The sequence below is a fragment of the Lepidochelys kempii genome, chromosome 20, assembly GCF_965140285.1.
Source record: "Lepidochelys kempii isolate rLepKem1 chromosome 20, rLepKem1.hap1, whole genome shotgun sequence".
Lineage (NCBI taxonomy): Eukaryota > Metazoa > Chordata > Testudines > Cheloniidae > Lepidochelys > Lepidochelys kempii.
In genome coordinates, this window is record NC_136399.1 from 13,105,613 (window position 1) to 13,132,579 (window position 26,967).

Genomic DNA, 26,967 nt, shown 5'->3' on the forward strand with positions numbered 1-26,967 from the left:
TTAGCCCTGTAGTTAAGTGACTTACATAGGAGACCAAGGTTCAATTCCCCCCTTGCCCGACAGGGATAAAGGGATTTGAATGTGTGTCCTGCAATGCAGATGAGGGCCCTAACCACGTGGCTAAAGGATGCGGGAGGGGAAGGGAGTCTCTCTAGGGGTGAAGTGGTTCTGTGTTTTGTAAATAAGTAGCTAGTCACTGAAGCAGTGATTTAAACTTGGGTCCCCCACATCCTAGGTCAGAACCCCAAACCCTAGGTTATTTATACACAGTGGACTAGCTTCAACTGCAGAGCTGAGAAAGATCTGCCTGAAAATGCCCCCATGCCTAGGGCACTCTCCGAGCATGGCAGAGCAAAGGCTGTATTTCTTACCATGTCAGACAGAGGAGGGAATGGACCCTGGGTCACCCACATCCCCAGCGAGCGCACTAACCACTGGGGGGACGTTTACAAGGGAAGCAGCAGCTCCTCCCCCCGCACCTGTTTCCTGCATCTAGCGCATGAAAAATATGCAGAAACAAAATGTTTGGGGTTGAACGAAAGGACTTTTTTGACTTTCCAGAATTTTCAAATTTGGTTCAAACCAAACCAATCCCCCACCCTGTCTACTTTTTGCTACAAGGAGGGGGCACTGCCCTGGCACCTGAGTGGGTAGCAGGCTTCTGCCTCCCTCCAAGAAAACAGCATGAGCTAGGAGCAGCCCTGGGAGAGCTCAGGGGGCTCACTGGGGATTTCACAGGGTCCCTCCAGGGAGCAGCTGGTAGGGATGAACAGCTGAGCTGTGATGCACAACTGCTCCTGTCCCCTCTCCAGCCTGGCCCCTGGGAAGTGCTGCCTCTGGGCCAGACCCCAGGGACAGGCCGCAGGCAGCTCAGCCAGCTCAGGCCCCGGGGCTGTGTGGAGGGCTTGGTACAGGGCCCACACACAGGCTTGCAGGGTCTCACAGCACCCAGAGAGGAGACGTGGTGGGAGATGCTCCCAGTGGCCTCCAGAACAGGAGGGAGGAACCTCCAGGCCAGGGATGCAGAGATAATGGAGGCATGAGGAGGGGACCACCCTTGCCCCAGAGTGAGCAAAGTTCAGCAGAAACCCCCTCTGCTCTGGCACCGGCCAGTGTTTGCTGGTGGACAAGTCAGGAGCTGGCTTCACTACAGCTGCTGTGCTGCCCTGTGCAGGGCGCGGCCCCTTGCAGGGAGACTGGAGTCCCAGAGCATCAGCCAGGCCCCAGCTACCCCTGACTGAGGGGAGTGGCGACCCCTTGGGGGCAAGAGGGAATTGCATCTGGGCTCAGCCCCTGACTCGGGTGGGGCCCAGTTTCTAACACCCCAAAGGCCTGGGTGCTCTCAAATATAAAAAATCTGGGCTTTTAGGATCTCTCTCCCATAGATGGAACTGGCCTTTTAAGAAGCTAGTGTAGGGAAATGGGGGGAGATGGGGGTTGGGCGTGGGAAGGGGATGACATACGGATGGGGCTATATGCGGCTCAACTCCCACCCACCTACCTCCAGGGATGCAGCCCAGCCCCCTCACATCCTCCTCCCCCAAGCCCCAGTGTGGTACCTGGTACCAGTGTCCCCGACATGTATGGTCCCCTCTCAGCACGAGGCACCTCCTCTTCTGGGCAGAGGAGCCTTCCCTGGCTCCTCCAGCTGGTACCGGACTCAGCCCCATGGCACAGTGCCCAGCCTCTATCTCCTGAGTCTCTCAGACCTTCAGCTGGAACCAGACCCACGGGGAGCATTTCCTGTGTCCCTCTAGGTCAGACTCAATCTCTTCTCCATCACGGCAGGTTTACACCTGGCATTGCACCCAGACAGTGATGGGTCAAGACGTTCAAAATTAACCATTGATTTGGGGGTCTGGCTCCACACACCTTGCCGGGGGCATGTGTTCTGTGATGGTGTTCAGCACTATCTGAAATCAAGCACCTTTAGGGCCCCCAAAATCCAGGCTCAATCATCTCTAGGGCTTGAGGGGCCTCTAGGATCATCTGTGTGCCCTGCCGTATAACCCACGCACAGAGCCCTGCCGGTGAGGGAGCACCTCTATAAATGGGCCCAAAGGTCACTGGTTACATGGATTTCCATGGCTGCCACCTTCTCTGCTGGAGATTTCAGTAGTTTCTCAGGGCAATAGGTGGCACAGGAGTAGTGGCGGCTGGAGCTGACAGTGATCAGCACGTCACATCTGGGGCAGTCATAAAATCATAGACTGGTAGGGCTGGAAGGGACTCACAGAATCATAGACTTTAAGGCCAGAAGGGACCATCAGGATCATCTAGTCTGACCCGCTGCATATTGCAAGCCTCAGAACCTCACCCATCTACACCTGTAATAGACCCCAAATCTCTGGCTGAGTTACTGACATCATCAAATATTGATTTAAAGACTTCAAGTTACAGAGAATCCACCATTTACTCTAGTTCAAACCAGCAAATGACCCAGGCCCCATGCTGCAGAAGAAGGTGAAAACCCCCAGGGTCTCTGCCAGTCTGACCTGGGGAAAAATTCCTTCCCAACCGCAAATCTGGTGATCGGTTAGACAATGAGCATGTGGGCAAGACCCACCAGACAGATACCTGGAAAATAATTCTCTGTAGTAACTCAGAGCGCTTCCCATCTAATGTCCCATCTCCAGCTGTAGGAGATATTTGCTAATCACAGTTGCAGATGGGCCAATATGTCATTGTAAGTAACTTCATCATACCATCCCCTTTGTAAACTTATCAAGCTCAGTCTTGAAACAGGTTAGGGGTTTTTGCCCCCAGTGCCCCTGGAAGGCTGTTCCAGAATTTCATTCCTCTGATGGTTAGAAAGCTTCATCTAATTTCAAACCTAAACTTACTGATGGCCAGTTTATATCCATTTATTCTTGTGCCAACATTAGCACTTAACTTAAATAACTCCTCTCCCTCCCTGGTGTTTAGCCCTCTGCTGTATTTATAGAGCACAATGGTATCTCCCCTCAGCCTTTGTTTTGTTAGGCTAAATGAGCCAGGCTCCTTAAGTCTCCTCTCATAAGGTAGGTTCACCATTCTTCTGATCATCCTAGTAGCCCTTCTCTGCACCTGTTCCAGTCTGAATTCATCTTTGTTAAACATGGGACACCAGAATTGCTCACAGTATTCCAGATGAGGTCTTACCAGTGCCTTGTACAATGGTAATGCCACTTCCCTATCTCAACTGGATATACTTCGTCTAAATGCATATGAGGATTACATTATTCTTTTTCATGTTCACATCACCTTGACAGCTTATAGTCATCCCCGTGATCAACCCATACACCCAGGCCTTTCTTCTCTTCTGTCACTTCCAACTGATAAATCCCCAACTTATAGCAAAAATTCTTGTTAGTCCTTAAATGTATGACCTTGCACTTTGCACTGTTAAATTTCATCCCATTTCTATTACTCCAGTTTACAAGGTCATCCAGATCTTCTTGTATGATATTCCAGTCCTCCTCCGTATTGGCAATACCTCCCAGCTTTGTGTCACCCATTTATTTTATTAGCATATTCATATTTTTTGTGCCAAGGTCATTAATGAAATGTCAAATAAGATTGGTCTCAAGACAGATCCCTGAAGGAACTCCACTGGTAACCTCTCTCTAGCTTGACAATTCATCTTTCAGGATGACTTGTAGTCTCCCCTTGAATCAGTTCTTTACCCACCTTCCAACTCTCATATTAATCCTGATCTTCTCCAATTAAACCAATAATATTCCAGGTAGATTGGATCTATTGCATTTCCTTTGTCTAGAAAATTAGTTATCTTCTCAGAGAAGGAGATCAGGTTGGTCTGGCACAATCTGCCTTTTGTAAAACCATGTGGTATTTTATCCCAATTACCATTTACCTCTATGTTCTTAACTACTTCCTCTTTCAAAATTTGTTCTAAGACCTTACATACAACAGAGGCCAAACTAATGGGCCTGTAGTTTCTCAGATCACTTTTTTTCTTTCTTAAATATAGGATACTACATTTCAGAGTAGCAGCTGTGTCAGTCTGTATTCGCAAAAAGAAAAGGAGGACTTGTGGCACCTTAGAGACTAACAAATTTATTTGAGCATATTTGAGCTGAATGCATCGGATGAAGTGAGCTGTAGCTCACGAAAACTTATGCTCAAATAAATTTGTTAGTCTCTAAGGTGCCACAAGTCCTCCTTTTCTTTTTGCAGATACTATATTTGCAATTCTCCAGTCATAGGGTACAACCCCAGGGTTTACAGATTCATTAAAAATCCTTGCTATTGAGTTTGCAATTTCATATGCCAATTCCTTTAATATTCTTGGATGGAGACTATCCAGGGTCCCTGATTTGGTCCCATTAAGTAGCTTGAGTTTGGCTTCCACCTTGCCTATAGTATTTTCTACTTCCATATCTTGCTCCCATTAGCCACCCTGAAACTGCCCCCAAGATCCTCATTACCCTTATTCAAAATTGAGGTAAAGTATTTTTTCAGGCATTGGGCCATAATTTTTAATCTCCACCCCATCTGCAGTGCTTAGAGGTCTCACTTCTGCTTTCCTGGTTTTCTTTTTATTTATATGGCTAAAGAACCTTTAACTGTTGGTTTTAATTTCCTTTGCAAGGTCCAGCTCTGCTTGGCTTTCAGCAGGTCTCACTTTCCCCCTATGCTTTCTGACACCCAAGAGGTCACTGTCCTCACTGATCCCTCCCATCTTCCATTGCTTGTAGGCTTTCTGCTTTCTCTTAATCACCTTTTTGAGTTGCTTGCTCATCCTACTTAGTCTGCAGCTGCCCTTCCCTACACATTTTTCCCCCTTGCTTGAGATGCAGACTTCAGATGATTTCTGCAACTTTGACTAAAAGTTATTCCAGGCCTCCTCCACATTCAGATTCTCGAGTTCATCAGTCCACTTCCCTGACTACTTCCCTTAATTTGTTTCAAGTTCGTCCTTTTGAAATCAAGGACCCTAGTTACCCCATTTTTGTTTATCTGTGTCAAGTTGTCCTGCAGTTATCCAGAACATTAAGAACAAGGGCACAAACCCCAAATTGGTTGTGAGTTCTGTACTTAGGTTTCATCAACCAATCGTTAAGTGTAAACTCCTCCGGCACTATAACGGCCTTAACATGGAGTCAAAGAAAATTCCCTGATTACTCCCATCTATCTCACCACTCAGGAGAGCATCCCTTTGTGATACCTGGTCCCTTACACCAAGAATCACAGCAATATTCAGGTTACTCCCAGTCCCAAAGGACCAGTCACTTACACCTTAGATCTCACACCAAAGACAATGCTTGTATAATAAAATATCTAAAGATCTATTATTAGCAAAAAGGAAATTAGAGTTATTTACAAGGTAAAGCATGTAAACATACACACACGAGTTGCAATCCTAAATTTCAAAAGATAATAGAAGCTTCTATAATAAGCAAGCTCTGTGAGTCCTTTAGGTCTAACCCAGGCTGGGGTTCTCTTGCTTATGATGAGAAAAACCTTGCCTCCCAGAGTCAAAGCAGCATAGAAATTCAGTTCCTTCTTGTTAGTTTTTATTACCTCCCACCATGTCTTTGGTTCTTTTCAATGTCCCACAATAGTCCACGTGGTGTTGATGCCCTTTTCCTGTTGGGAAGGACTTAACACTTTATGTTGGAGACCAGCATTTGCACTAGTTAACATCTCTCTCCTCTCTCTCCTGATTTACATAGGTACGGAGGCTTACAACATAAAGGTTTAAACATTATCTTACAATATGGGATACAGATGTCATAAGTGAGATTAATGCACAGCGCATTCAATAAAGTCTAAACACATTCTCATAATCTTACTACCTATTTTAATAATACTAACACACAGGTGAGTCAGACTGGTTCCAGCTGTGTATTTGTCAATGTTCAGTTGAGACGTGGGGGCCTTGGCATGAGCTGGCTCTTGGTCTGCCAGTGTCACAATCTGTCCATTTAGTTTAAACTGAACTAACTCATGATCACACGAACCAAGGTTCCTCTACAGCCAGTTCTATGAGGTCCTTGCTAATTAACATATACTAAATCTAAAATGGCATTACCTCTTGTTGGTTTGGTGACTATTTGGTGAAGAAATCTGTCAGCTATCACAGCCAGGAATATCTGGGCCCTACCATTATAAATAGCACTTGTCTTCCAATCTATATCTGGGAAATTAAAGTCTCCCATAATCACACAATTCCCAATAGTATCTATTTTATCAAAAATATTAAAGAGGTCTCTATCCATATCCAAATTGAATCCTGGGGATCTGTAACAGAGATGGAAAAGGCAACACACATAGGGAGACTCAAGGACAGATGTGAACTCAGCTGAAGGCCAGGCTTGTGGGGAAGACATCTGGCAGAGGTACAGGGTTCTGGTCCTATCTCTGCCTCAGACTCCCTGTCAGACCTGGGGGCGGGGGCCAAGTCACTCAATGGTCCAGATTCTTTCTTGTATCAGAGCACTGGTTGGAGGGTGGGGGCAGGGAGCTAGTTACAGCTCCCTCAGCCTAAGCCTGTCCCAGTTTGCAGAGCTCCACATCCCCTGTGGGAGGCAGAGGGGCAGGGAGCAAAGCCAGTACTGATGCCTGTCCGAGCAGGGAGCTCCAGAGGAATTCTCTGTTGCCCATTGGCTGCCCTTGGTGCTGCCTGACTGGCAGGAAGGGAATGTTGGCCTCCGTTCCCATCTGTAAAATGGGGTGATCCCTGCCGCTCTGGTGCATTCTGTGGCAGAGACTGTCCCTCACTGTGTGTACATGCAGCAGTACAGGAGAACTCCCTCAATGAGAGGTGTGTTTGCCACTAGTTCGTGAGTGGATATGGAGGCCAGAAGTTAGTGGATATGGGGCCAGTAGATGGCGCTCAAACACAGCGTTTGGGTTCTACAGGCTGGCTGTGGTGTGCCCAGCAAGTGGCTCCGGGCATGCAGCTCTTACCACAAAGCACCTGGTCTCTGGTGGTCTGGCCGCTGCTGGGGTATGCTAATACAACACTTTCCCTTTGTTATCAGATCGAGCTCCCCTCCAAGGCCCCTTTGTGGGGAAACGCGTCTCCTGCCATGCCCCTTGTCTTTTATACAGGAAGGTGCCAGTGTGTTTGGGAGGAATCTCTGTCCTGCTCCCAGCTGGACTTCACTATATCTGCCATTGCACTGGGGTCCAGCAGGCCCCTGGATGGCCACCCTGACAGGGAGGCCAGGAGTGAATGTCCATAGGAGCTGAACTCCCCTCGCATTCTCGGGGGCATGAGGCACATGGCCAGGGAGCAGTGGCTCAGCCAGCTTCCACCCTAGTTCAGAGCAGGCTTTTGGCAGAACCTTATGTGCAGTGATCTCCACCTTATGGCCACAGAGCAGTCTGCACTCAGGCAATGCCCGCTCCCAGACAGCAACTACAGCAAGACTGCGGCTACTCCTCCCGCCCCTCGGTTCCCTGTGAGTGACCTGGTGTACCCACTGCCTGGTGGGTCCTAATGGCAGAATCTCCATTCGGGCTGGCAGGAAGGAAAGGGCATGATCCCTCTCCCTGGGGTGGATCCACATCACCCTCTATCCAGACCAAGGGCTAAAGGCTACTGTCTGGCCCTTAGATCTTGTCGGGGACCCCAGTGGCTTTAGAGACCATGGAAGGATTCTGCTCCCATGTACACCAGTGTAAATCCAGGGTCTCCAGGGAGCTTCCAGCTTTACAGCAGAACTTGGCGGGGCAATGGTCCAAAGGCACACAGCATTGCCCTAGCTATGCCATTGCAGTTAAGGGGAGTTCTACCAGTGACTTCAGTGCAAGCAGTTAGGCCAACACCAAGCACCATTGATGAGCTGTGGCCATGGGCCAGAAGTCCGTGGAACTCCATAGGCCTTGTACTGACCGTTCCTGGCAATCCCTGTGGGCCAAACCCAGCCACAATGCCAGTTGAGAAGGAGAAGCTTTCTCCACCCAAAGCAACCCTCTGCTTGTGTAGCCAATGGAAAATAGCTGAAGAAATTAGCACTCCCACATCCCAGGGGCAGGGAGAGGAGTCTGTGCAGCCCGACAGTCAACATGCCACAAAGGGGGCAAGGCCAACTCCTTCAAAGCTTCTTTTATTTAACTTGTCTGCATTAATTCCCATCTGTCACATTAGACACTCAACACTTCTTATCACCCTTCTGCTGGGACGAGGGACACATGCTTGGGAAGGGAACTGGGTGCTTATTTAGGGCTACAGACAGTTTACATTGTCTTCCTTCCTTCCTTCATTGTGCAGGCGTCTTGGAGGGCCCCAGCTTCCTTCAGCATCATGCAAACACAATGCCTATGCAGCAAAATCATTTAACCCTGCCAAGGCAGGGCCCAGGCCTGGCAAGTGCAGAAGGGCGCGATCAGCACCTTGCAGCCTGTGCCCCTTCTATAAGCCCAAGTTTCCTGGTGCAGCTGTATGCTCCCAGGATGTCACCACCACCCTTCCACCTCCCCGTGCCTCCCCGCAGCTGGGATCGCTGGCAGCATCAGGATGATGTCACGTAGGCAGTCGCTATATACTTCTTGTCGTTGCCATAGGTGGATTTGGTCCAGGTGTAGGTCTGAATGCCTAGCTGGTGGCCCCCTAGGCTCAGCCGGCACCTGAAGGAGGAAAGCCCACATTTCAGCATGGCCTCGCTCCTGACTCCACCCCTCTCGCAGACGAGCAGCTCAGTGCTCAGGGACTGAGCCCATGCCAGGCAGTGCTGAGGGCAGCCACTCTGACCCCAGAGCTCAGTCCAGAATGCAATTGGATTCATGTCTCCCCCACATCACCTAGGCAAGCCTCCTCTTAATTCCCCTCACCCCATATTCTGTCCAGAACTAGGCTCCCCTGCCCACCAAGCCCTCATAGGCCTCCCAAACTCCTCCCAACACAACCCTGTACCCATACCACCCCTGAGGCCTGGCATGGGACTGAGGAGATGTGTAGACCTCACAGTGGCCCTTGGCATGGGGTAAATTCTACTTGACACTTCCATGCTGTGAGAGGGGCTGTGTTTGGTCAGAGGATGGCTCAGGGCTGGGATTCCCTCTGACTAGGAGCCCAGCAGGGAGGTCAGACTGAGGAGGTCACCTGGAACAGGCATGATGGGACAGGTCTGTGTGCCCACCTTGGCCCTGAAATTCCAGGGCTGAGCGGAGCCTGGGTGAATATCCTTCCACCACAGGGTAGTGGGAGTGGGTGCTGCTGGCTTCATGGCCTTCCCCTCCATGGGGCAGGCTGAGTGACATGCAAGGTACACAGTACTGTTGGAGCGGAGTTGGTCCAACACAAGACATGATCTCACCCACCAGGTCTCTCTGACTTGGAAGGGACAAACACTAGGGACAGGCACAGTACTTACATCTTCCCTGGCCGAGCAATGAAGCACAAAGTGTAAAGGCCAAACTCAAACTCAGGGCTGCAGCCAATGAAGGCAAAGCCCACCTCTTTGAAATAGCCATCCCAGCTGAACTGCATCCCCAGCACGTCAGGGTATGAGGCCCACTAAAGAGAAAGAGAGAGAGTGGGGGGTGAGCGCTGTGACCCAGCCAGAGATCCAGGGACACTTTCGTTTGCAGAAATATCAGAGCAAGAGGATGTTACCACACAAGGAAATTAATGCTTCCCCTTGGCAGTCCTTCCATGCTGGAGCTCGTCTATCCCATGTCCAGCCCTTCCCATCCTGCCCTCCGGGGTTCTGGCAGGAAAAAAGCACTGAAGGAAGTGTCCCTGATGTGACACTCGGACTGGGGTCAAATAAGCCATTGCTGATACTGGCTGGGATCCTCAACGGAACTGAAGAGAGCAAGCACTCAACTGTCCTTGGATTCCAATGGGATTGCACTGGCTGGGTCCCTGAGACTGCTTTGAAAACCCTCCGCGTTGCACATACGGGGCCAAACGCCCAGCTAGCATGAATTGGCAAAATGTCACGGATGCCAGAGGAGTGATGCCGATTTACACCAGCCAGGGATCTGGCCCATTGACTCCAGTGGGGCTGGGCTGGATTTCACTAGCCCGTCTGCCCAGGGCTGGCTCCAGGCACCAGCTTTCCAAGCAGGTGCTTGGGGCGGCAGTCAGATTGGGGCGGCTGTCCGTGTCCCACGGCAGCAAGTCGGCGGCGGCTCCACCCCTCTGCCGGGGGTGGCAGCAATTCGGCGGCGACTGCTTGGGGCGGCAAAATTGGTCGAGCCGCCCCTGCATCAGCCGTACTTACCGGCCCGTCATAGTTATGGCTGTAGTAGTCAACCAGCCCCTGCTTCTCCAGAAGGTAGAAACGAATCCAGCTGTGGAATCCGGACACTTTTCCTTTTTTGACTTCCCCTAAATAGCAAGGGAGAGAGTCACTGGTTAGCTGCACCCCGAGGAAGAGGCCTAGCGACACTGCGCCCGCAGAGCTTGGCTGGGCACGCGCATTCCCCTAGAGGGAAGAGGGTTTCCTCTACCTTCGTCTGGGAGCAAGTCTGCTCAGTACTCACTAGCCCGGCCCATCACTCCAGCCAGCCTCTGCCTGGGGTGTGTGTACCCAGCACCGTACTGCACCTGAAAAGACGTGCTCGAAGCCGCTGGAATCTTCCTCACCCTTGCCCCTAGAATACAGGCCAAACCACATCTCCTTCAGGTCGCTGACAAACTCCTCCTGGGTGCTGTAGCGCTCTGGAGAGAAGGCAACACAGACGGGGCCCCGAGTGAGTGAAAGGAGGGAAACCAAACTTCCGAGAGAGGCATCTTCCGGGCCTTGTGTAACGCTGACAGACCCGGTTGGGTCGGTGGCTTTGGAGCTAAATGCATGAGCCTCTACTGATGAACTAAAAGCTACATGGCTCTTAGCCAAGGCTGTAGCAGACTTATCAATCTCTAGATGGGCTAGGTGCCACTGGAGAGGGACAGAGCGCCACACCCATCAGGCCTGGGTTACACGTGCTCTGGGCAGATCCCCTCCAGACTCCTGACCAGGCTTTGGACGAACCAGAGAGGAGTCTGCCTCTGCTCCAGAGCGGGCATCCCAGGTGTTACAGTGAGCTCTGGGCCTGCCAGGCATGACTTTGGGTGCTCAGCCAGTGCTTAGGCAGTGCTGGGCAGCTGCCCATGCACCGTGCCCCTCTTTAGATGTATTAATCTTCCCACCTGCAGGGACCCATCCCGTTGCACAGCTGCTCCACCTTCTTGGTTCATAATTCTCAGTGTTGGAGAGAGCTGCTGCATTGGCAGCCCCGGGAGCCGTGTGCCCCCAGCACAGCGGAAGCAGAGAGTGGGCACCCCAATGCCACCAGCGGGCAGAGCCCACCAGGAGGGAGGGGGTGCTCAGGTTCTGTGGCCCATTCAGACCCTGGCTTCTCTGCTGAGAGCAGCCATGGGAGCTGGTAGTGATGGAGAAGTGTCCTATAATGGTCCCCGAAACTTTGAGCAGGGATGTGCGCAGGAATTTAAATTTGACCCTTTTTTGGGGGACACAGAAGCTCGCTCTCCCCCCTCCTTCCCCGGCCCTGGCAGGAGCTTGATATTCCCTATCTCCATGGCCCTGGGACCAGAGAAGTTCTGTGCCCACTACGATTATTAGGGGGCCCATGCCCCTGCTTGCCCACCCCTTGCACACACCCCTGATTTTGAGGAACGCCTCCTGCTGTCAGCCACAGGAAAGTGCTTGGATGAACGAAACACCTGTTCTCAGGGTAACTCGCATGTTCAGATAGTCTGAGCAATACACTCGGCAGGAAGGTTGGTGACCCCAGCAGGCCCTTCCCAGTACAACCCCAGCAGGCCCTGGCTGCCCATTGCTACCCCAGCAGGCCCTGGCTTTCCAGTGCTACCCCAGCAGGTGCTGGCTCCCCAGTGCTACCCCAGCGGGCCCTGCCCAGTGCTAACTCCAGGCACAGCACAGAATCCACTTACTTTTCTTGTGCAGGAAATTGTAAAGCTTTTTCATGAGCTCCGTTTTCATGACCTCCTGCAGGAAGTTCTCCTGCTCCTTCAGCTGCTCAGCACTGAAGGCTTCCCCTCTGCCCGTCATCCTTTGGTAATTATCCAGCAGCTTAATGAAGCTGGCATAGGTGGGTTTGGAGAAGAGCTTCTCGTTGACATACGTGTAGAGTCTGAAATGGAGAGATTGTTGGAGCTGGGGGGCAGGAACGGCCAGTACAACAGCTTCGTGGAACCAGGGCCAGTGACCAGGGACTCCAGGTGCCCAACGTTTGGTTGCTTAAAGGGCCTGGACTGCCAGAGCCAGTGTGCTCGGCACATCCTGAGAATCAGGCCCCTTTAAACTGTCTCAGGTCCAGTGACCAAAATCACTGGGCACTTTTGAAAATTTAGGCCTAAGATCTTTGAAACTGCCCCCCACCCTGCTTGCCCCTTCCGCTCCCCCGACTCCCCCCAGCTGGGGCCCTAGCAATCAGAAGGGCTCTCCCTGCTCTCTCCCACCCCCCCAGGAACTTGCATTTTCTAACATCGTAACATGGCCCTTTGGCCCATCCCCTCCCGTGCAGGCTCCCTGCTCGAAGCCCTGCATGGCATCGGCCACGCTCCACCCTCATGCTGGAGCTGTGGGGGGTGGAAGCAGGTCACCCAGCCCAAGGCAATGGCAAGCGCACACAGCACTCACGGCTCAGGAGAATGATCCTCTTTGTCTCTGGTCTCGGCGGACGAGATGAGATGCTGCGGGTTAATGTTGATGTCTGACTTCTGGGCTTTGTTGTGGTCCACCTTGTAAAGCTGTTCAGAGATGCTCAGGAGCTCTTCGTTGGTGATGGAGTCGTGACTGCTGGAGAATCCCTCTGCAGGGGTCAGTGCCATTGCACAAGCAGATGAGTGGATGTGAAGAGCCAGGTCTGGGACCTTACACTTGGGGGAGGACCCAGCGCCCAACTTTCAGCAATTCCAGTGACTCAGTTGCCCCACGCCAGGGAGCTTGTCCTGATTTTGGCTTCCCCTTAACACAGAGCTGCAGGGGGTGGGGCAGGGCTATTGAAAGCCTCAGCAATGCTGGGGAGAGGGAGAACTGAGGCTTCTAAGAAGGAGAGCCCCAAAACCCCAGTACGACCTCACTGCTAAGGCAAAAGTCACCCTAGGGCATGGGGAGCACAAGGCTGTGGGGAAGGGATAGCTCAGTGGTTTGAGCATTGGCCTGCTAAACCCAGGGTTGTGAGTTCAATCCTTGAGGGGGCCATTTAGGGATCTAGGGCAAAAATTGGGGATTGGTCCTGCTTTGAGGAGGGGGTTGGACTAGCTGACCTCCTGAGGTCCCTTCCAACCCTGATATTCTATGATTCTATGACCACTTCAGCCCACAGGGTGCCCAGGCTTCATGGTGGTCTCAGCCCAGGGCTGGATTATCCACAGACTGCAAGTGCATTGGGGCAAGGGCATCACGGCTAGGAGCAGTGCTGCTAGCTCTAACGATTTCACCAGGAGGCTCACACTATTCATTTTTTTGCATCAAGCCCTGGCTTCTGGAGTCAGGTAATTATGGGGGAGTGACAGTTTAGAGTCCAAGGCTGCCTGATTGCCTGGGTCTAAGCTCAGGTGGCCAGCTCAAGCTGCTAACCATGCCTCAACGTCCATACTGCTATTTTTAGAACATTAGCTCAAGCAGTGCTAATGTGTCTGTCTACCGGGCTGCAAGGCACGCTACCAGCTGCAGTGGAGACAGACCATATAAGTCTAAAAGGGACCACTGTGATCATCTAGTGTGACCTGTGTAACACAAGCCAGAGACCTTCCCTGATTCAATTCCTTTTTGAACTAGAGCAGATCTTGTAGCACAGGGCTTTTCAACCTTTTTTCATTTGTGGACCCCTAAACGATTTTGAATGGAGGTGCGGACCTCTTTGGAAATCTTAGACATAGTCTGTGGACCCCAGTGGTCCACGGACCCTGGATCGAAAACCACTGTTTTAGGAAAGTGTCCAGTCTTGATTTTAAAATGGCCAGTGTTGGAGAATCTACCACAACCCTTGGTAAATTATTATAAAGTTTAAGTACTCTCACAGTTAAAGTTTGCACCTTATTTATCTGAATTTGTCTAGCTTTAACTTCTAACCATTGGATCATATTAGATCTTTGTCTGTTAGATTGAAGAGCCCATTATTAAATATTTGCTCCCATGTAGGTACTTGTAGACTGTCATCAAGTTACCCTTTACCCTTCTCTTTGTTAAGCTAAAAAGATTGAGATCCTTGAGTCTGTCAGTATAAGGCATGTTTTCCAATCCTTTAATCATTCTCATGGCTCTTCTCTGAACCCTCTTCAATTGATCAACTCCCCTGTTGAATTGTGGGCACCAGAACTGGACACATTAGTCCAGCAGCAGCCACTCCAGTGCCAAACAGAGAGGTATAACAACCTCTCTACTCCTACTCAAGATTCCCCTGTTTATGCATCCTAGGATCGCATTAGCCGTTTTGACCACAGCATCACACTGGGAGCTCATGTTCAGCTGATTATCCACCATGACTCCCAAATTTTTCTCAGAGTCACTGCTTCCAAGGATAGAGTAGGCCTGCATTCTTTGTTCCTGGATATAGATATACATAAAAATGCTTCCCCCAGCACCACACAGCACCATCTACCTGCACTGTGCAAGAAGGGGCTTGATGCTACAGATCCCATGGGTCTATGTCATGCCCCACATCTGTACAGACAAGAAGAGAGCCTGATCTCCTCACTCAGATAACCAGGGAGGGATCCCGGAGAGATCGGCTCCTCTCTGGTATAGGAACAAAGAATGTCTGTCATATTGGCAGGATGGGCTCTGTGTGCTGGAGAGCAGGACTCTGAAAGGGACTTGGGGTTGATGATGGAAACCAAACGAACATGAGGTCCCAGTGTGGCTGTGTCTGGGAGTGTGAACACGGTGCTTGGCCATATCAACAGGAATCTCAAGTCAGAGCAGGGAAGTGCTATTACCCTTGTGACTAAGTTCCTGCTCTACCTTGGTGGGTCTTGCGCTTATTGGCGGATTTGCTCGCCTTCGAGCTTCACGGCAGCCCTCAGCTTGGCCGTTTTTCTGAATTCACAGTTCAGGTTGACTCCTCCTGTGTCTGACCAGGAGTTGGGAGGATTTGGGGGGAACTTGGGCCCGCCCTCTACTCTGGGTTCCAGCCCAGGGCCCTGTGGAATGCAGCTGTCTAGAGTGCCTCCTGGAACAGCTGTGTGACAGCTACAACTCCCTGGGCTACTTCCCCATGGCCTCCTCCCAACACCTTCCTTATCCTCACCATAGGACCTTCCTCCTGGTGTCTGATAATGCTTGTACACCTCAGTCCTCCAACAGTCCGCATTCTCACTCTCAGCTCCTAGTGCCTCTTGCTCCTAGCCCCTCACACGCACACCACAAACTGAAGTGAGCTCCTTTTTAAAACCCAGGTGCCCTGATTAGCCTGCCTTAATTGAATCTAGCAGCTTCTTGATTGGCTGCAGGTGTTCTAATCAGCCTGTCTTAATTGTCTCCAGAAGGTTCCTGATTGTCCTGTTACCTTACCCAGGGAAAAGGGACCTACTTAGCCTGGGGCTAATATATCTGCCTTCTATTACTCTCCAATAGCCATCTGGCCTGACCCTGTCACACCCTCTATACAGCATCGGCAAGCCTGATACTGGATATTGTGCCCACACTGCAGAAACAAGGTTGAATAATTGGAAAGGGTTCTGAGAAAAGCCACAGGAATGATTCAAAGTCAGGAAAACCAGACTGAAGGAGCTCTATCTGTTATCTTATCCAAGAGCAGGTTAAGAAGTGATTTGAGCCGGGTCGGTAAGAACCACATGGGGAGGAGGTTTCTGGTAGCAGAGGACTTTTTGAATGGCAGAGAAAGGCAGAACAAGATCCAGTGGTGGCAGCTGAAGTCTGAAAAATTGAAACCGAAAATGAAATGCAAATTTGTAGTAATGGGGGAATTCCCCATTGGAGCAGCTCACCAAGGGGTGTGGGGGATTCTCTATCACTCGGAGTTCTTCAATCAAGCCCGGGTGTCTCCTTCAAAAAGATCTGCTCTAGCCCAGTCACAGACTATCACTACAATCACTGACTGCTGGGCCCACACAAGGACCCTGCTGGATCCTCTGGCTCGTACTATCCAGGAGCTCCGACTGGATGATCACAATGGCCTTAAAGTCCATGACTCTTTAAGGCCATAGAGGCACATGGGGACCGCGAGGCCTTATGACACTGCCTGACACCTCCTAGCACCTTTCATCTGCACTTTATTACAAATCATGCCCCCCCAGGTTTACACCTGGATTTACTTCTGTGGCACACAGCCCTACAACTTTTCTACCATGGGCTGTTACCTGCCCCTCATTGCCATCATTACAGTAAAAATGCTGAATCATGAGACTCCCAGCTTTGGAAACCCATGGCCTTTGTACTGATAGGAAATGAAGAGCAATAACACATGTGCAGAGCCTGGGGTTTGGGGAAACAGGCAGGGGCTGGCTGGAAAATGGCCGCAGGTCACACACTTTGCTAGCGATAAGTACAGCTACTCACCCATGGAGTCTGCCAGCCCGGCCATGGGGTCCTTCTGTCTCCCATCTACATTAAGTGAAAAGAAAAAAGAAAGCAAATGATCGCTCGGTAGATGGTCCCAGACTCAGGTACCTGGGTTGTGTGGACTTCCCAGGGACTTACACGGAATGTGTTATCTAGAGAAACCGAGGGTAGCGGTTGGTGCCTGATTGTCACTGTTTTCTACTCATTCGAGGACATCACACACGTGGGAACGCACACACACGTTTGCACATGCAAGGGCACATTCAAGCACCCACAGACACACGCGCACACAGCCAGTGCATTGCTTTGCTGTGTTGTTCTCCTTGTTCCATTTGGAACCAATAAGTGTGAGAACTGGACAGACCGTTGGAACCATAATCCCAACCGATAATGACGGATGGAATGGGAGAGCGACAGCAGTGCTGGGAAGCAACCCAGAGCCCAGCCCAGCCCCGTGTCCCCCCCAGAGGTCGCTCACCCTTGCTGCAGTGCATATGATAGTCTTCACAGCAGTCGCGATGTTTTTCACACTTGGTATTACAGTGACACTCATCCTGCTTGTTGTATGGCTCGTGGCAGCGCCCCCTGCAGGAGTCGGGATCTGTGTACAAGCCTGGGGGAAAGGAAAAACAAGCGTTTAGTTTAAAAGGTGGCAACACCGTCCCTTGGGCTAGTCCTGCAGCAATCACGCTGCTGACTCCAACCAATGACGCGGGCCGGGATCCACATTGTGACAGCTGCCCATTCCACCTGCTCCAGAGGAAGGTGCAGACACTCCCTCATGGGTAAGTGGGGATCACCTGCAGGGATGCACTCAGTGACCAGTGACCTGGAGCCACATGGTTGTGTGCACAGATGCTCCAGCGCGATCCCCTCGGAGAAGCTGTTCTGGCCCAGGCCGGGAGAAGGGGCGTCAATCGTACTCAGCTTTTTGCTGCTGGCCGAGTCAACTACGTGGCATAGGTGAGTAGCAATGGTCTCAACCCGCAACGTTTGGCTCCCAGCCTAACATTCTCTAACATTCAGGGATGTTTGGATCGGACCTAGTGGTTCTGTTTGTGGCAGAGGCTGCGAGTCATCCTGCGCAGAGGAGTCTCCATGATCTGGAGTCTGCTCATCGAGTGTGGGACTGGCTCAGCCAGGGACTTCTGGGTGGTTCCATGCCCTGAGCGGTGCTGGAGCTTGAGCTGGATGGTCACAATGGTCCATTCTGGCCTTGAATTTGACGACTCTGTGAATGAGGGAGGCGGCACGAGTCCTAGGCAGCTGGTAAGCCCCATTTAACCCTGCTTTCATAGCTTCTGTGATTCTAAAACCAGGAGGGATCGTTCTGATCATCTAGTCTGAGCCGCATGCAGGCCAGAAGAAAAGGAGGACTAGTGGCACTAGTCTCTAAGGTGCCACTAGTCCTCCTTTTCTTTTTGCGAATACAGACTAACACGGCTGCTACTCTGAAACCTGTCACGCAGGCCAGAGAATCCCCTGGCCACAGCCCGCTGGCTTGTGGCAGAGCCCTGAGGTAACTGCAGGCCTGTGCTGAGGTGAATTTCACCCTGGGAAGGGCAAGGGAGTTAATAGAAAGTTGTGTTAATTCCCAGCATTGTGAATCCTGGACTGCAGCCCCTAGGCAGATAGGCATTGATAGACATGGCAGAGCTGGCATGTGCTGACTCTGTTTCCTCTTTATCCTCAGCAGCTGCAATAAAGGGAAAGGAAAAGCCATGACTGTCTGTAGCTGGCAGTGGAGAGGCTGAGAGACGGGAAGGTATGAGCAGGGCTACCCTGTCTTATTTGGACATGGCCCACTCATGGCTGCACCACCCAATGAGCAGTCCAGTGAAAATAATTAACCCCTGGAACAATGTAAGGGTCATGGTGGATTTGCCATCACTGAAAATTTGTAAGTCAAGTTTGGATGTTTTTCTAAAATATGTCCTCTAGGAATTATTTTGGGGAAAGTCCTGTGGCCTGTGTTACACAGGAGGTCAGATTAGAGGATCACAGTGGTCCCTACTGGCCTTGGAATCTAGGAATCGTGAATCGTGGTGGGACTGGATTGGCTGCAGAGCTGCTTGGGAACTGGCATTTCTTCCCTGCCAAAAGTTTCACTGAAAATGGAAAAGGTTTTGTTTTTGCCAAAAACAATTGTCTGACTTTGGGGGGCGGGGGGTTTGCTGACCAATAGAAAGCATTAAAAATGAAAATGTTCCCTCTTTTGGTAACTGAAAACTGAAACATTTTATCTGGGTGAGTGAAATATTTTGGTAAGACCAAAAATTTCCACCCAACTAGTTCACATTTTTCAGTCACTAAAAATATGAAAAAAATTAAAATATTTTATTTTCTGATTCCTGAAAACTGAACCATGTTTTGGCCTTTGGCTTTTCACCAAAAACCCAAAGAATTTCTTCTGACGCAACCATTGTGGAATACTCCAATGAAAGAGCCAGAAAAGCATTTTGAGGTAAAATTCTCAGCCGCCTCTCGTCTGGGTCTGAAGTGAGAGGGAGCTGAGGTGGGCAACACAGCCAGCCAGCCAGGCTGCAGGCAAGGAGCATGAATGTGATGGAGAAGCAATGGAGAGATTCCTGGGAGGGGAGTGACCCGGTCGCAGTGCAGGCAGCGACACTTTGAACTGACCAGCCAGGATCCAGCATTGGCCCCAGGATCAGGAATAGCAGAGTGACTTAAAGGCATCTTTGCCCATGCATGCAGGCCCCTCCCTTACTGGGCTGCATTGACTTCTCCTGGACCCCAGCTGAGGTCAGTCTCATGCTCTCTTCCTACTACATAAATCTCCAGCCAGCAGCCAGCTGGGTTTTCAGTTCCTGAAGGTGCTCCATAATGCCCTCTGCACACCCTGGACCTGAGTCTCCCCTGTTCTGTCACCTCATGCCATCGTCATTTTAGCTGCACCTGGTGACTGCACCTTTGAAACGTCACCAACAATAGTGACTAAGAGAGGCTTTAAGTTTCCCTGCCATAAATCAGCCGTAACTACAGGCTCGCCTGCTGTGTCAGGGTTTATGAGACGCACTTGAAAGTGGAGGCAATTAGCATTTGCCCTGGAGTGCTCCCACAATCCTGGGCTCACCTGCCCCACGCCAGGACTGTGGGAAACCTCTGCACATTGTCATACTGTGATATTGCGCCTGGGATCCAGCAATCCCCGTGGAAGGAGCCAGGCTCCTGCTGGCTTTGCTTCATGTGGGAATCAGTGGGGGCTGTTAGTGAGCCCATAGCATGGCCATGCCTCGCAGTATCAGTGCTTCAGTGCCTTACAGCTCCAGGAGCATGTGCCCTGGACCTGTGAGCTTCCCTGTGTACTATCTTAGTTGTATGCAGATTCCTCACGGACTGGGTTCCTTTATGCAACTTCTTTTGGACTGATGCAGCACTAGATGATAAGCCCCGGTGTGTGATTCACCCTGACCCACCCTCATATGCTGGCACAGACACAAATGGGTCAGACGTTTCATCTCCAAACCCATGAAATCCCCTTTACAGCCCCTCTGTACAAATTCTCAACTTCTGGGATAGAGGCAGGCACGTGCTTGTTACGGAGAATATTAATTAGCGGTGTAGCCCGTTGTCTTGTTTGCAAATCATGTGGCCCTGGCTCAATGCCTTAAAAATCAATGAATTAACTGTCCAAATGTTACACAAATGCCCACAATTGCTAAAAGCAGTGGGAATTAACACTGTACAGAAGCTAATGCCAGTGCAAACTTTTCTAGGATCATTAAGTAGTTACACTACTGGCTTCGATAATAATGGTACTCAAATGGTTAAACACATGGCTCAAAAGCATTTTAAGCTATCTTGTGGTTTAGCTGCATTGAAAGCTGACACAGCAGACCTTGAATGAACCACCCAATGGCCACAAGATCCATTAAGGCAGTGTTTCCCAAACTGGGGACGCCGTTTGTTCAGGGAAAGCGGCAGTGGAAGCCGCAATTGGCCAAACCGGCAGACGCGGCAGGTAGACAAACCGGCCCACCAGGGGCTTTCCCTGGCCCAAGTTTGGGAAACACTGCATTAAGGTATGAAGGCATGGTACTAGTATCCCGCAGACTCTACCGGACCACTAATACATGTGTGCCTGTAACAAAGGACCAGTTCAGTGAATGGCAGGACTTTCCGTTCCTCTCTAGGCTAGACAAAGACACTCCCTCTGAGATACATCTTTGTACCCCGATACAAACAAGTTACATACTGCCCCTCTGACAGCGTTACTTACTGCCCCCTGACGTGGCTAGTTATTACTCATCACCTTGTACATGTTGGTTTGATCAAAACATCTCTATTACATACTGTCATCCTGACCTTATCTTTTAGGAGGGGTCAGTGTGTTCCTGTTATCCTTGGGGAATGTTTTTGTACCACCCTTGATACTGGGATGTTCTGGTACCACTTGATATCGGGATGTGTTTGTGTGAGTCCTCTGTACTTAGCAGTTCTTAGGAATGTGCATTTCTGCAATATCAGCCCTCTTCTTGCCAGATTCTGTGAGCCTCTCGCTGCCTCCTGCCTCTTGCTCACAGCTTGTCTTTGCTTTATCTCAGTAAAGCTTTGACCACTATTTTATCCCAGGCCTCAGGCCTCTAATACAAGGGCCTATGTCTCATGCTCTCTTTCTACTACATAAATCTCCAGCCAGCAGCCAGCTGGGTTTTCAGTTCCTGAAGGTGCTCCACAATGCCCTCTGCATACCCTGGACCTGAGTCTCCCCTGTTCTGTCACCTCATGCCATCGTCATTCCCAGTAAGGCAGTGGAAACATTCACATTGACTTTATTGACAGTTGGCCAGAGGATCCTGACTCAGTGGCAGCATTACTCTGACTCAGCGCTCACCCAGCACAGGGTTAATGACTGCCCACAGTGCAGGATAAGGGAGAATTAGGCTCCCTACAGTTCTGCGCAGCCAGTTCTGCAGCTTCACAGAGTCTTTCCAGCAGGGATTGCTGCTTGGATTTTCCATTGTTTGTATTCATTCAGATCAAGAAAAATCCACTAACGTTTACTAGATTCCAGGTTCTTTAGAAGTATGCCACGTTATTTTAGACTAGTCACTTTCCAACAAGAATAACTTCTGCCCTTGCACTAGTCAGGAAACAAATTACAAGGGCAACCAGTAAATCCTCATGCTTCAAGGGTAATCTAATTGCTAGATAGTATCAGGAAGCAAAAATGTTCCTTCTGTGTGGCAGCATTGCACAAATGCCCTCATTCATGAGAGTTCAGGAGGGAAGAAGAACCTGGTTATGATGAAACATCCCCGTCATGTGCCACCTAATGCTGCGAACTCCTGACAAATCTTGAGTCAAACCGAGCATCTCCTGTGAGTCCAGTGTGTCCTCAGGAAGTACCGTGAGCTCAGTGTACAATGAAATCATCGGTTTCAGAGTAACAGCCGTGTTAGTCATGCATCCGATGAAGTGAGCTGTAGCTCACGAAAGCTCATGCTCAAATAAATTGGTTAGTCTCTAAGGTGCCACAAGTACTCCTTTTCTTTTAATGAAATCATCCAGGCCACTTGCTGCAAACCATCACCAAGGCACCAAAGAAATTCCAGACTTGGGACACCCCGGATGCTGGCAGGAGACAAGGGTGCGGGGTTCAAGCATCACACAGTGCTTAAGGCATTTTATTCTGTGTCCCATTCCAGTTGGCTGTGCTTCCCAGCATCACACCCAGCCTCTCTGTCTGGGAAGCTCAGCCCATAAAGCAATGGTCCCCAAACTTTACAGGGTTGCAACCTCCCCTACCCCTGTGCACGCTCCCTTCCCTACCCTCCGAGCCAGGGCCAGGAGCAGGGCCAAAGCTCCAAGGGTGGGTGGGGTGGAAATGCAGACGGGGGTAAAGGGGCTTAGTCTGGGGCTGCAGCTGCGGGTGGGCTGGGAGCAGGGTCGGAACCAGGAATGGAGCGATGGCTAGGGGCCGAAGTTGGGGGCAGAGACGGAGCTGGGAGCAAAGTCATAGCTTGGCCCCAGTGGGGGCCGGCAGCCAGGGCCACAGACAGGAATGGAGCTGTCCCAAGGTTGGGGATGCAGCCAGGCACAGGGCTGGGAGCCGGGACCACAGCTGGGGACGTGGAAGTGAAGCTGGAAGTGGGGCTGGGTGGTGCTCCCTCCCAACCCCTTGTGGGGGCTGGCCCAGGCCCAACCGCTCACACACCCCCACCCCAAACATTCCTGCGTGCCCCCTTAGGGGTGCACTCCACAGTTTGGGGGCCTCTGCTTTAAAGGCATTGTTCCCAGCATCACAGGGTGTTCTCCATTGTCTCCCCAGGTCAGTTATTCACACACTGGGCCCAGCTCTCCCCTCACACAGCTACTCCAGAGTCACACCCATATTAATGAGAAGAGAGACAGCCCCACGTTCTACACCTGTTTATACCCTGCTCCGCCACCTCTGAAGACCCCTGTTCTGCACCCCCTTCACCTGCTGCACCAAGCTGTCCTGGGGAAGCTAGTGCCGGGGGGTCAGCGTGGGTGAGCTGGCTGTAGCAGGGCTGCTCAGTGCACAGGCCCTGGCCCCAAACACCTGTCTCACAATGACCAAATTTCACCACCCACCAGAAGCATTTCACCTTCAATTTAGGGCCTGATTCTCCCCAGATCTGCACCATATGCCATCATCTCCTCCTGAGCCAAGTGAGAGCCAAACGCGTCCCACTCTCAGCAGTAGCTTCTCACCCCCACTTTGCTCTGTGGCTTGAGCACCCATGGAAAAAAATGGTGGGTGCTCAGCACCCACCAGTCACAGTTGTTCAGGGATGCCACCAAACAGCTGATAGGCAGCGCCACCAAACCTGTTTAGCAGCTCGAGGAGGGGCTTGGGAGAGGGCAGAGACCAGCAAGCAGTGAGGGGGGAGCCCTCAAAGAAAGCACAGAAGGGGGGCGGAAAGAGGCGGAGCAGGGTTGGGGCCTTGGGGGAAGGAGCGGAGCAGGGGCAGGAAGATGTGGAGCAAAGGTGGGGTCTTGGAGGAAGGGGCCGAGTGGTGGCGGGGCCTCAGGGCGGAGCTGGGGTGGAGCACCCCTGGAGAAAAGTCAAAGTCGGTGCCTCTGAGTGGAGATGGCTCACAAGGTGGAAGACAGGAGCAAATCAGGCCTTTGGCTAGTGGCTTGGGCTGAGACTTTCGAAGCTGGCTAAAGGATTCAGATGCACAGTTCCTGGGAGTTTCTGGGACTGGAGTGTCCAGCTCCCCTAGCAGAGCAACAAGTTCGTCCTTGCTGACTAAAGAGTCAAACCTGGTCCTAGGTCATTCCCAGAGACTGAAGTTTGCCCCATGCCTAGGGAGCTTGCACAAATCCCCTGCACTTCAGCCCCCGCCAGAGGTCCAGGCCAGTGGAGCATGGGACTGGGGCTGGGCCTCTGCAAAGGGATTGATTTCAACTGGACATAAAAAGGGAATCCTCTTGTTTAGAAAGGTTAGGTCATTCAATCAGAGACAATATCACATGACTTGACTAACCATTCAAACAGAGCAAACACCCAATCACAGAGAGTTAATACTCACAGCAAATATGAACTGTTGAATTCATTATTCAGAGATGTAAGAGATCAGAAAAGGGTAATATCCCTTTAAATAGTGTGTGAGCCTTCTAGTGGTGCTCACCATGTTTCCATAGCTGCAAGAACCATGCAGAGCAGCAGCCTGCGTGTAATGAGGGGGGGCATGCTGTGTGTGTTTAGTAAACCTGGTTATTTGGGACCTGACTGTGCCCTGGTGATTTCTTCATGTTGTCTTTGTTGCATAAAGAGCAAAAGACACCTGCAAACTTTAAATTAGCCTCTATCATCTGATTAGCACCAGAGCTAGTCACAAACTGCTCACTCAGTGTGGCACTGGTCCATAATGGTGACATTTGTGAAAGAAGGTATCTGAGAAAGAAATAGTCATGGCTTTCACCCAGCACTGCTGAGGAGCCCATGGAAAGTGTCTCACAAACTATCCATGAATGAAAAACAAATCAGATCAAATCACAGCCTGTGCCTGGACAGAAAGTAAAGGGGACACTTTCAGGGATGGGGTGTAAATTATTCACAATAAATAATTGGAGGAGCCCAGACAGTATTTCTGAGACGGGTATAACCCCAGCAGTGGCTGTGCCCGGGGTGCTGGAACAATTTGTATAGTGGGGGTGCTGAGAGCCAAACTGTAAACCCTATATATAATGGAAACCACTTCAAGCCAGGAGGTGCGGCAGCCCCCCCAACTCCAGCACCTATGGCTGTGCCCTCACAACACTCCAAATACTAGAACAGCCTCCAGTTTCTCCGTTCTTATCAAACCTTCTCCTGCTAAGCCCCAGGGGCCTCAACTTCACAAGGAGCTGAGCAATTCCTAGAGGTGCTTAGGGCGACCAGACATCCTGATATTAGGGTTTTTGTTTTATAGAGGCCCTATTACCCACCCCACCTCCTCCCCTTAGGACCCTATTACCCTCCCCGTCCTAATTTTCCACACTTGTTATCTGGTCACCCCAGAGACACTAAGTGCCCCAATGGGAAGATGCCTCAGACCCTTCCATGGTCAAGCCCCTGTTGGGAAGATCTTCTGGCTGTCATAGCATCGTGTGAAACAAAGCATCTCTACTTACTGCCAGAGGCCAAGCTGCAGGCGATTCCTGCTGTGATGAGAAGGATCCAGGTCTTCATTGTTCCAGAGACGCAGCAGATGAAGCTTCCAAGATGTCAGTGAGAAGGAGACTCCTGAATTCCCAAACACCTGTCTACCCGTCCCTGTAATCTATGGGAGGCTCACGGCAATGCCAGAGGAGAAGGCGCTGGGGAAGTTTGCTTGGATCCCTTGTAGGAGGCGAGTGCGGTGGTTATGGTAACACCTGAGTGATGCACGGAGAGGTGTGCACACCAACCTTGCCAAAAAAATCCACTTTTAAAAAATTTTGGTTGCTTAAGCTAGGCGGAAGGCTGGAAATTCCGGCTGAGTCTATGGCTGTGCTCCGCCCACCGCAACATGCATATGGCCCCAGGACTCTGGGTGCTCTGGTAGTAGAAATTAATAATCCAAGTACTAATGTGTGAGACATCTCTGAGTGTCCTCTCATTGGGGAGTTTATTGCTGACACTCACTGGGCTGAGCTGTTATCCTGCCAGACTCCTCAGACCTGGGCTGGAGTGTGCTGCTCCCTCCAATGGCCAAGGGGTTAAGGGAAACATGCAAATGAAAAGATTGAGGCACTCATTGGGCTAGTTACCAGCTCCTCACCCCGCTCCACTGCCTGGCTGCTGGCACGTCCTACACGACAGCTAATCCCCCTCCCCCATTGTCTCCTAGACCCTCTGTAGGAAAGTCCCACCCCATCCCCTCCCTTTGAGGTGGTACTGGGAGCTCCCAGAGTTACCCAACAGCAGTCTCTGCAGTTTCTTGCTCCCTGCCCTGTTCCTCCAGCCCTTTGGGGCCTTCAATTATGTTACCACAGAGTCTCCGGGAAATGCCTGACTGCTCCTGCTGGTTTCCAGTCCCAGAACGTGTTGTGTAAGCTGGGCAGGACACACACAAGGACCCAGCTCATGGGAGCTGCCAGATGGGATCAAACCAGGGGTCATCTAGCCCAGTCTTCTGGCTCCGAGACTGTCAGCATAGTTGCTTCAGAGGAAGATGCTAGGAGCCCTGCAGTGGCAGAAATGGGATAACCTGCCCTAGGGAAAGTTTCCAACTCCTGACCCCTGATAGTGACAAGTTGGCTCGTGCCCCAGAGACAGAGAGTTCCGAGCTCTTCCCAGTTTACTTAAGTCATGTCTACACTACAAACTGATGCAAGTGTCACTGATCCACATGATCAGTGCTAGACTCCCAGCTTTGGGACAGTCCCTTGGAGGAACTTCCATGTGCCAGACCCCCAAGGGGTCTCCCTCTTCCTTCAGGTTGGACCACTCAGCCTCACTGCCTCCTGAGACTGAACCTCTGGGGCTCCAGCCCCCCTGCCACATCCCATGAGTTCTGCTCGTGAGTCCAACTGAGACAAACTCCTGGTGGAGACCTGTCCGCTCCTCAAGGATTAGTGCATCTCAGCAAGCATTTGCAGTGACACTCAAACAGTGATGTCAAAACAGTCGGGTTCATTAGTTACCTGGAACACAGCATAGGAAGTCCTTAGGTTAGCGGAGAAATGGAGGTTAAAGCATAGTCCAAGTCCACTCTGGTTAGGCAGAGCCCAGCCAAGCTGTAGTGAACTCCATCATTCAAGCTTTGTCTCTCTGTCTGACCTCCTTGGTCAGATCTCAGGTGACAGCACTGACCCCTCCCAGCAGCCACTCTTATCCTCCTCACCCCCACCCCACATACACATACCTTCCCTGTCCTTTGTTCTCGAGCTGGGGAATGTTTCTCAGCTTCCCTGCTGAGAGGTGGGGGAATCCATCTCCCTCTGGGTCGTTGGTTGCTCGTGTTAATGTCCTGGTGATTGGCTTTGCTGTTGCCTTCATGTATTCTCCATGGATATGGGGTTGGCCTCAGTGTGACAATAAGCGCAGGACCCACCAAGG

At 51.1% G+C, this 26,967-nt stretch overlaps 1 protein-coding gene across 1 annotated transcript; it reads right to left on the reverse strand.

Annotated features, from left to right (window-relative positions):
- Nucleotides 1-8,341: 8,341 nt before the first annotated feature.
- On the reverse strand, nucleotides 8,342-25,116 carry ENDOU (endonuclease, poly(U) specific). Its single transcript, XM_073318730.1, has 8 exons — nucleotides 25,059-25,116; nucleotides 16,930-17,064; nucleotides 12,564-12,735; nucleotides 11,855-12,054; nucleotides 10,505-10,618; nucleotides 10,179-10,285; nucleotides 9,324-9,466; nucleotides 8,342-8,577 (listed from the first exon to the last, which is right to left on the reverse strand). The coding sequence occupies exons 1-8, from the start codon at nucleotides 25,114-25,116 to the stop codon at nucleotides 8,463-8,465; spliced, it is 1,044 nt and encodes a 347-aa protein (XP_073174831.1). The 3' UTR covers nucleotides 8,342-8,462.
- Between the last annotated feature and the right edge of the window lie 1,851 nt (nucleotides 25,117-26,967).